Genomic DNA, 10272 nt, shown 5'->3' with positions numbered 1-10272 from the left:
CTGAAAAACTAAACTTTAAAGCAAATAACACGGGTGCGGGTCCAGGAGCTGACCTTGAAATGGTGCTTAGCTCTGTTCCCAACCAGGACCCTGCCGCTGCAGGAGTTCAAAACCCCACCGGCACTGCTACTGTGTGCAAGGCGGGGCTATCAAATACAACACAGACAGAGTTTAAGAAAAAATTTACTAATCCATTAGTACTTCTGCCAATATTGCAACAGATTGGAAAGGTAAACACTGTTACAGTTTAGGAAAACAAAAACAAAACCAACCAAGAAACAAAACCAAGTTTTATACAATTAAAATATTAAGTCTCCAAGAAGAGGGGGAAAAAAAAAAAAAAAAAAGAAAACGGTGGCTGAGTCACAAGCCTGGAATTTCAGATCCAGTATTAGCACCTACAGCAACACCAACAGCCAGAACAGCCCTGTTCTGTGTAAGTCTTCAGTCTTCCTTCTCCAACTGGACAGTGATGCTCAGAACCTGAGCAAGCCCAGGACATCCTTGCTTTGAGGAGGGAAAAGGATACAAGAGGAAAATATTAAGCCAGTTTGGTTTGTAGGAACTTTACTTTTGCAGGTATTGCTGAGGAATGTTGATGCATGGGGGGTAAATTACTGCACAGTTCTACTTTTCAATAGTGTGCCAGCAAACAATTAAAGAAACCATCTCACACAATATCCAACAGTTTGTCAAATCAATGTGGTTTGTTTGTTGTTTTTTTCCCTATAAGTTATATATAAATCCATAAAGAAACAGTTTTACACTTCACATATTAATCAGAGTAGGATAGGAATTGTTATGTTTATTGGTTCAGCATCCATTTTATTGTACTATTGTTCTGGTTTATGAATGAGCAGACTCCCCTCTCCTGGTGAGCACTGACAGATGCAACAACAGCACAGACACAGTAGTAGAAAAAAAATCACCAGTATTAAAGTCCAGCTCTTCCTGCCTCTTCCAGGAACAACCACAACACTAAAAGAAGGAACACTCGGCCTTCTGAATTTCACCCAGAATCTGCTCCTTGCCTGGAGGCACTTCTCACGAGGCAGGGGCACTGCATCCCCTCACTCCAGCACTGAAGTGGAGGGAAGGTCTCGTTCCTGGAAAACTCCCAACTCTGACTCGCAGCTTTCCAAAGCCCAACGGATGGACAGAAGTGTTTAAGAACTGGGGAGGAACAGCACTGCACTTATGTGACTAAATCTAGACTTCTGTTGGGTGAAGTGCTCCGTTTCTTTCACGTAGCTTTATCACTTCTGGTTTCCTTGAAAAAAACCAAAACCTAAGAAGTGATCTCACTGCTTAGAAGTTTGCCACAAAATGGATGCTGGCCAGCTAGGTCACCCCATGGGGAGCAATTTTAGGAATTAGTCCTTATTGTAGATGGCACTGTGGATCTGGCAGCAGAGAGAGGAATGATGCTCTAAAGTAGGAGGTAGGGGAACTTTGATACAGCAAGTCCACTGACGAGCTATCTGCTAGAAAAGGAGTTTCACATTAGTAGAAATAAACCCAGCAAAACTCTACAGAAAGCTTTACAGAGCTATGTTCATGCACATTTACACCACCAGGACCTGAATTTCTCTACAGGGAATGCTGCTGTCCCCTGACCTGGGTGAACATTCAGTGGCATAATGCCAAGTATTGATTGGTCCAGAGGAGGGCCACGAAAATGATCAGGGGATTGGAGCACTTCTGGTATGAAGACAGGCTGAAGGAGCTGGGGTTGTTCAGCCTGGAGAGACCTAATAGCAGCCTTCCAGTACCTGAAGGGGGCTACAAGAAAGATGGAGAGAGATTGTTTACAAAGGCCTGCAGTGACAGGACAGGGGCAATGGCTTCAAACCAGAGCAGAGCGGATTTAAATTGGATGTTAGGAACAAGTTCTGCACCATGAGGGTAGTGCAACACTGGAACAGGTTGCTCAGGGAGGTGGTTGGAGCCCCATCCCTGGAGATATTCACAGTGAGGCTGGACAGGGCTCTGGGCAACCTCATCTAGTTGAGGACACTCTGGCTTACTGCAGAGGGGGTTGGAAGTGGCCTTCGGAGGTCCCTTCCAACCCAGACCATTCCGTGATACTTCTACCTAGAAAAGTGACTCCAGACAAGATTTACATGAATAGACTTCAGTGTGAACCACTTTGATACAGTCAGTGGTAGGATAAATGCTGTCAGTATGAGAGAATCTAGCCCTCAGAGCACAGAAAAGTGGTTAAGACTGGTCTGGTATAAGGTTATAGGTACCTGAGACTCCACACTTTTATCTTCCACTGGTCATACCTCTGTCTTCATAAATGGTAATTTCAATCTGCACAGGAAAGCTGTTAGGGAAACGCACTATAAAAAGACCATGAGAACAAACAAAACGCAGAAAAAAAACCATGAAAGCACTAAAGCCTTTGGTCTTTTTTCTTCATAGCTGCTGTTTCAAGGCTGGATTCAAAGCTGCAAGGCAGATGCAGCAGCACAGCTAGCAGATGGTGTACTGCAGGCCAGATCAGTTGAAAAAAGCCATGCCAGAGCCAAGAGCAAGGCTGGGATCCACTTACAGCGGGGAAATCTTCACCAGAACCTGAACTGAGGCTTGCAAATTAGACAGCATCCATCTCTTGTTTTCACATCATCAACTCCTATCCTGTTAAGCTGGTTACTTTTCTCTGATCACACCAACTGCATTTTCAGAGGTCAGTGAAACAGAGGAGGCATCTGAAGCATTGTGAGCACTGTTCAGACATGCTGCCTTTTCCAGGAAGTGTCAAAGGACAGATTCCAAACACTGCATCTTTATTGTCTTCTGATGTGACCAATCTTAACGTACTAAAATCTGAGCAGAGGAACAGGACCAGGACTAATCAAGTATTCTGCCACATTACCAACCAAGCACAACCAGAGGGTGCCCCACTGAGATAAAAAGGTAGCACACCACAGATGGACAAACCACAAGACAATCTAAGAAACCACAGAAGGATACAACTCTTAGTCCTCTTTCAATGGGGTCTGTCAGAAGGAGGCCCTGAGGAGCATAGATCTTCTCGTTCTGTTCCTGAATGAACTTGGCAATTTTCTTTAGAACCTGTTAAGAGAGCAGCAGAGAAGTTCTGTTTCTTTCAGCAGGTCTCCCTACACTAGGGTCAGAGCCCCACGAATATCACATACAGCAACATTAGCTAGCATACAACTAGAAACAGAATTCCCATGACTCCTGTGAAGTACAGAAAATCATTATGTTCCTCCAACTGACTGCAGACAAGTCTGATGCATGTATGAAATCACTCTGCAGTGAGATCCAGAGTCTGCAGATCTGGATCTATAGATCCAAGCTTTGAGTGAAGCCTGTGAGACTTCCTGCCTTCCAAGCAATGAGGTAAACACAAGCAGGGTACCTTTTCATAATGTGTTTCCATGCACAAGAAGATGGTATAGGCAGTCAGACAGGCAAGACACCCTTCAAGGTAAGACTGGCCCCCAAGCTTTTCAGCTTCTGCATAGAGGTTATTGAGCGTCCGGACAGTCTCTTCAAACTGCTGCCTATCAATCTGCAAAAGAAGCCAAGTTCAGCTGTCACACCCTGCACCTTTCAAAGCTGACCAATATCCTCACACATCTGTGGCTTGTTTGCATTTCCACACTTGGCAGCCACTGTGTTTAGAGCCAAGGTCTGAAGGACACTTTGAATCACACACACCTGTAGTTTGTTGATAAGTATCTGCCAGGTCTCAATTCCAACACAGTGTGAACAGAAAACGATCGAAGTAACATAACTAAGCCAATGTGCAATCCATTTGAGTGGGAAAAAGTAAAAATAAAAAACTTAATTCACACAGAAAGAGATCTGCCAGATTAAAAAGAACAATTTGGCAGTGGCTTGACAGAGCAAACTCTCCGTATCGGCAGTGCCTTGCTGCTGCTGCAGTGCTGGTCAGACAAGCTCTCATCAAAACAATACAAATCAAAACAAAGAATCAGGAAGGGAATTGCAGTGAGTAAAAGAAAAGGCATTAGCACAGAGTGCTTGGTTTGCTATCAGCTGAAGATATTACATCTGCCAGCATTAAACGAAATAAAAGTACTTGAGATGGCACTTGTGAGGCTGCTGAAGAGGCTCAGCAGAGCTGGCTGAGCTCCACAAGAGAGGACAGTGTTCATACACAGCAGCACAACAGGGCAGCCTTTATTCTCACAGACATAATGAACACATTCTGTTCACTGCTACAGGAGACAGCTGCTTTACTCAGCATTAAAGAAAGCACAAAACAGCAGCATTTGGGAAACATCGGCAAGAGATGATTTCAACTGTTATTTCAGGTGGCTTTTCACTGCAAATTAAAAGTATTTGTTTACCACAGTTGATCAAAAATGCTTGTGAGTAAACAAAAAGCAAAACAAAAAAACCCCAATATCCCAAAGGAGAATATGCCTTTAAATTTTGAAATTATTCCTCTCTCACTCTGAATAGGGCTGTAACAAGAAGAGATTACAAAGCCCTATCTGCCTGAAACAGAGAGAGATGAGACCTTAGCTTAGCACCCCCGGTGTGCGCCAGAGGGAAAACTGTTCCCAGGGTGGGCACGGGTGAGAAAACCTCCCTCCTACACTTAAAGGACAGCCTTCGGTAAGGACCAGCGGTTTGGGCAAGAGATCTGCTCCTTGCTCCGGACGTAGAACGGGCTCCAGGCCACACCAGTCTGCCCAGTCACTCGGGAACGCCACCCAGAAGACAGCCGGTCCCCGTCCGCAGGCCCTCACCCTCAGTGTTCCAGCTCTTCCCCACTGCCACGCACAGAGCGAGCCCCAAGGCCCAGCGGCCGCGGCGAGGCGGCGACAGGGACCGGTCCCGGGCTGCCCGGAGTGGGACTGCCCCACCTTACCCTGTTCTCCAGCTCGGCCGGAAACTTGCTCTGGAACTGACACCGCGTCCCGCCGCTATAGTCGCGCTGGATGAACACCTTTCCCGACACGGGCGCCTGCTGCGGCCTCATCGCGCCGCCGCCGCCACACCGCTCCGTTGCGCCGGGCGCCGCTGCTCACTTACGGCTGTCGCAAAAACGTCGTAAGGGCTCCGGGCTGCGAAAAGGGCGGAAGCGGCGCCTGGCGCACGCCCCAGCCACAGGAAACTGCACTGCTCAGGCGCGGGTGCGTGAGGGAGCCGAGCCCCTCGTTCTGCGCATGCGCTTGCAGAGCTCGCCTACCATTGGCTGCGGCGGTACCTAGCGCCTCCGTGCCGGGGCACACCGGACCGGGGTGTGGTTCCCCTGACCCCTTCCGGGCAGGGCCCTGCGGGACACAGCGCCCCCATGCGGGTGCAGACGGGTCCTGGCCGAGCCGACCGGCTGCGGACGGTAGCCAGCTGTCGGGATGCTGCTGGGCCCCGCTATTCCGCCTTCCCCACTGCTTGTCCGGGAGTTTGCGGCCCTGGGGCCTTGCCGGTGCCGCGGCCTGCCCGTGCGGTGTGGTCACAAGGAGCTCCGTGAAAAGCAGCCTCCCTTGCCTGGTGTTATTCCCTGGTATTTTCTCAGGAACTCGAGCCGGTGGGAACGCAGCAGCGGTCCCGCCAGCATCATCCTAGCTGATCCTGCTGCTGATAAAGTTAGGATCCTTTCCAGGCCCATAAACCTTTGACCTCGGGAGTCCGGCTGCTGCAAGGCACGAGCAAGGGCAAAGACCATTCAGTTAAGGAAAAGCTGAAAGCTGTTGTTGGCAGAGCAGGCAAGCAGAGAGGGAAGTCACAGACGGTCACCAAACAGAACTTTGTGCCTGCCCTGCTCTCCTGTCTGGGGGATGCTGTGAGATGGGATGCAGCTGGCTGGGCAAACAGCCCTGTGTGCAGCTGAGGATGGCCCTGCTGCTGCTCCCTGCACCCTGCAGAGCCAGCCAGCCACCCACAGCTGCTGCAGTCCCCTGCCTCAACCTTCAGAGGTCCCTTCCAATTCCTACAATTCTGGATTCTGGGAGGTGGAATGTTTCTGTTCAGCTTAACAAGTGCCATGTCCTCCACAAAACTGCTGAAAAAAAGACAGCACCCTTTCAGCTAATTCAGAAACCAGGACAACTGGAGAGTGATACAACTAATTGAAGATTTCTGAGGGCTTTATGGCAAACTGTGCCCATGGGATTATGAAAAAAAAAAAAAAAAGGCAGACACTAATTATGGGCACAATTACTGAACCTGGGCTGGAGCCAGCACAGTCCTCAGTGTGTGTTTTGTGAGGTCACACAGGAGAGCCAAGGAGCAAGGCTCTCTGCACAAGCTGTCAGTGAGCTGTTTAGTGTATGTCTGTGTTAATTAATGAAGTACTTCACAGAAGTGCTGCAGGAGCTTGAGCTCCTCTGGCAGTGCAGTCTTGCACCATCAGCCAGAATGAGGAAACATGACTTGGTTGGATCCTTCCTGTGTAATCCTTGTTCCTGACTCTGTGTCTTGTGCAGATGAAGCTGATCTCTTGCCTTCAGCATTCCTGGGAATCTTTCCTTCATCTGGAAGTCGCAGTAGAGGATCAGAAGTTACTGTGCCAGGCTGCAGGAGTTAGCTAACCAGTGACATGTTTATTTGAACAATTATTGGAGACCAACACTTGGTGAACTTTTAAAAAGCAAAGGGAGGCAAAGAATTTGGGACATTCAGTTTATTTGTTTACTGCAGCTGTGCCATCTCAGTCTGGTGAGGCTTCCACTTAGAAGCTGACCTACAGGAGGAGAGTTCTCAGGCATCCCAAGGAGGAATGAACTCAAGTGCAGACATTCTGGCTTAGGCCATGCTCTGTCTCCACCAGGTCAGTGTCAGAGCAGACCAGAGAGCCTGACCTGCTTCCCACACAGTCAGGTCCCAAGGCTGCTGTGCTGGCTGGGAGGCATCCCCGGACCTGGATGAGCATCAAGGAGGAAGGACACAATGAGTCCAGCCCCAGTGGTGTGCAGATCCAATTCTCTCTTCCTGACAGCATCTCCTGAGGTATGGGACAGAGCCAGCTGGATTTTGGGGCAGAGATGGCCTTTTCCAGATAGTAATTGGAAAATGCTAATACCTCATGCCCACCCCCAGGGAATCCTTCTTCAAAGCCCTCGTGGGGCTGCAGCTCTGACTCCTCTGGGAAAGCTACAGCTCCACAGTGGAATCCTCCTCCTAAAGATCACACAGAGTGTCTTTTAAGTGGAAATGACTGTTTTTTCACAATTAGCTGGAGCAGAAATAATTAAGCAGGGCCACAGCCATTGTTATCTTGTACCTGATTCCCAGAGTTCAGTTTGGCAGGGCTCCTTCATTGTGCTCTTCTGCTAAGTTTCTCATTTTCTTTTGATGAAACACTGATAAGGTTTGCTCCTCCCATCACAGGGGGTATAGAAATCTCATTTCAGAGGAGCCCCTCTTGCACCTGAAGTCAGCCTGTCGAAGTTTGTGGGCAAATGAATCCCAGGAGTGGCTGCTAGGCTAGAGAGTGAATATGCAGAGGGGTGGCAGACAGGGTGTGTGGTCGTCTGGGTGGAAAGGAAGCAGCCCAACACCTTTTCAAAGATACCTTTTCGGTTTGCATTTAACCTTTGTCTTTTTTCCTCTTGAAGTGGAAACTGCTCTAATGTGGCTGGGAGGTTGGGAAGGGAGGGGATGCATCCAGCACGGGGCGGGGGATACCACCACCCCCTCTCTGGTCATATGCTGAGCACGGCTTGAGAGAGCTGGGGGGCCCAGCCTGGGAGTTTGTAAGGCTTCCATCAGCCCAGGCTTTTCAGCATTAGCAATCTCCTTTTGCACACTGACAGAGCCAGGCTGCTTCATTCACTTCACACCAGGGTCTGCTGCAGCATTGTCCTTCCTCTGCAAGAGGACTTTTGATGGCCAAGAAGAATTCAATGCCACTGGAGCAGCAAGAAGCATTAACACTTAATCCATAGCTAGGGAAGTCACCAAGCAGTAAGGGGACCCTCACTGGGGTGACAGGGCTCCCCCTTGCTCTACAGCCTCCCTTTTGGCTGTCCCTGGGTGAGGACTGGGACAGTCCAGGCTGTGTAGTCTTGATCTCCATTCTCAGTCTCCCCTCTCCCAGCTCAAAACCATTGTCCCTCATCCTGACACTCCCAGCCCTGGTCAAAAGTCCTTCTTCAGCTCTTCTGGAGCCCCTTTAGGTACTGGAAGGCTGCTCTAAGGTCTCCCTGGAGCCTTCTCCTCTTCACAATTCTCTCAGCCTGTCCCCACAGAGGAGGTGCTCCAGCCTTTGATCTTTGTGGCCTCCTCTGGACCTTCTTTAACAGTTCCATGTCTGTGTCTTGGTGGCACCAGAACTGGATGCAGTGCTTCAGGTGGGGTCTCGTGAGAGGGGCAGAATCCTCTCCCTTGCCCTGCCTCTCAACCACCACAGTGGGCAGTGGAGACAAGCTGCCTCTCCATGCTCTAACTGCTGCCTCCAGAGGAGCTGGGCACCCCAGGATGCTGTCCCCCAGGCACAATGTCTTGTGTTGAGCAGTTTGCAGAGGTGATAATGACATTCCTAATTTGCTTAGGGAAAAGATAAAGAGAGGGGAAAAAAGAAAAGAAGGAAAGCAGGCTAAGTGGTGGCTGCCCTAGGAACCTGGGTATTCAGCTGCTGCTGATCTTGCCCCCTCCTCCAGGAACAGGCTGAACTAATTAACCCTCTAGCACTCCATAATGAAGGCTAATAAACACCTAATAGGTTTGCTTGAACAAACAACCTCGGCACAGGCCATAGGAAACCCCCAGCTGATGGCTGGTGTGGGGGAAGGCCAGGTAATAGGGCAGGGGTTGCCCACCTGAGCCCCAGCCCCCCAGCTCAGTCCCTCTGTGCCCTCAGCCTGGCTCCCTGCTCCCGTGGGGGTTCCTGCTGCACAGGGGAGGAGTTTTTTTGCAAGGGCTTGTAGTGACAGGAAGAGGTACAGCAGCTTTGAGCTGGAAGAGGGGAGATTGAGACTGGAGATGAAGAAGAAATTCTTGTGAGGGTGGGGAGACACTGGAACAGGTTGCCCGGGGAGGCTGTGGATGCCTCCTGCCTGGAGGTGTTCAAGGCCAGGCTGGATGAGGCCTTGAGCAGCCTGGGCTCGTGGGAGGTGTCCCTGATCAATGCAGGGGTATGGGAGCTGGAAGATCCCTTCCAACCCAGACCATTCTGTGATCCCATGAGGATTTGTGCTGGGTTCTCCCAGGTCCCAGCTGCTCTGATGCTCACAGTGAAGGTCCTGCATGCTGTGGGGCTGCAGGATTCTATTCTTCTGCTGAGACTTGCAGGCAGATGCAGGCAGAGATGCTGAAGGGCCACCAGGTCCTTGCTGTTAATGAGCAGGGTTCTGCAGCCTGTCCTGACCAAAGGTAGAGACTTGGGGCTTGTGGAGGAGACAGAAGGTCTTTTGAAACAAAGAGGCTTTCAGGCCACCTCCTGCAGTATGGATCCAAGAGGACAAATCAAATTTACAGGCATGGCTCAGATGGGGAGATATGCCTGCAAAGCCAATTTGTTTCATTTTATAAGCTTGAAAGATTCTGAGTCAGGGCTCCCTGCATGGTTTGAATTAGGTTTGGATAGCAGTGTTCTGGGAAGCTGGATCTGGAGAGGATTTTCACTCAGGGCATTTGTAATCAAGTAGTGGCCATCTAGCATTTCTGCAGTGCTTTCAAACCAAATGTTCCATGTCTGCCCAAAACAGGAGCTCCCACCTGGCTGTTGAATGAATACCTGAGAATGGAGGCATCTATCTTGTGTGAAATATTTAGGACTAAGATCCCACAAGAGTAGCAAGAGAGAAAGTGAGGATTTCAAAGGGTGCTGCTATAAAAAGGAAAATGAAAAGAAGGAAGCTCTAAATAGCACCAAACCCCAGAGTTTTTCCTCACCAGTTTGTGCTCTGAAGGTTCTGTTTCATTGTCTGGGACTGTACAAAACCTAAAAGCTGTAGGGAGCTGCTGTGGAAACCTTACCAGTGGAAAGCAGCTTTGCTGGGCAGGGTGCAGGGTCCAGTGGGGAGCTGCTTCCCCCAGGCCATGTGGAGGGTGCAGCCACTTTGTCCTGGGACTATGTTCTGGCTGCCCCTGCCTCTGTGCCATGCAGCCACTGCCCAAGAGCCAGACCCCTACCAGTTCCCACAGCCAAAGGGTGGTCTGGCAGTGCCACACACCGCAGGCTTTCCTTCCTGCAGCCCTCGTGTTGGGGTGACTCTCCCATCAATGCTGCCCAGCCTGGGGCAGGGAACCCCCTGAGGTGCTCCCAGTGCCCTTGCCCAAGCTAGGAGCCCTGGCATGCTCCATCTCATGCTGCTCAGCATC

At 50.0% G+C, this 10272-nt stretch overlaps 1 protein-coding gene across 3 annotated transcripts; it reads right to left on the bottom strand.

Moving 5' to 3' along the window:
* Positions 1-175: 175 nt before the first annotated feature.
* GOLGA7 (golgin A7) lies at positions 176-4987 on the bottom strand. Of its 3 annotated transcripts, none has more exons than XM_054396579.1 (5): positions 4877-4987; positions 3392-3544; positions 2980-3081; positions 2253-2316; positions 176-1484 (listed from the first exon to the last, which is right to left on the bottom strand). In XM_054396579.1, the coding sequence occupies exons 1-4, from the start codon at positions 4985-4987 to the stop codon at positions 2269-2271; spliced, it is 414 nt and encodes a 137-aa protein (XP_054252554.1). In that variant the 3' UTR covers positions 176-1484; positions 2253-2268. The 3 variants fall into 3 exon arrangements, with proteins under 3 accessions (XP_054252554.1, XP_054252555.1, XP_054252556.1); XM_054396580.1 differs by having other exon boundaries at positions 176-1481; XM_054396581.1 differs by having other exon boundaries at positions 176-507.
* Positions 4988-10272: the final 5285 nt, after the last annotated feature.

This window comes from Indicator indicator, chromosome 38 (assembly GCF_027791375.1).
Source record: "Indicator indicator isolate 239-I01 chromosome 38, UM_Iind_1.1, whole genome shotgun sequence".
In the NCBI taxonomy this organism is placed as follows: domain Eukaryota; kingdom Metazoa; phylum Chordata; class Aves; order Piciformes; family Indicatoridae; genus Indicator; species Indicator indicator.
This window is presented reverse-complemented; position numbering and strand designations above follow the sequence as displayed.

Bases quoted from the DNA above. Each gene is read 5' to 3' on its own strand.
- GOLGA7 (XM_054396579.1), bottom strand. From the start codon at position 4,987: ATGAGGCCGCAGCAGGCGCCCGTGTCGGGAAAGGTGTTCATCCAGCGC. The intron at 3,082-3,391 runs GTACCCTGCTTG...CTCTCTTAACAG, and splicing joins TGGAAACACATTATGAAAAG to GTTCTAAAGAAAATTGCCAA. The intron at 2,317-2,979 runs GTATCCTTCTGT...TTTCCTGTGCAG, and splicing joins TTGAAAGAGGACTAAGAGTT to ATTGAAATTACCATTTATGA.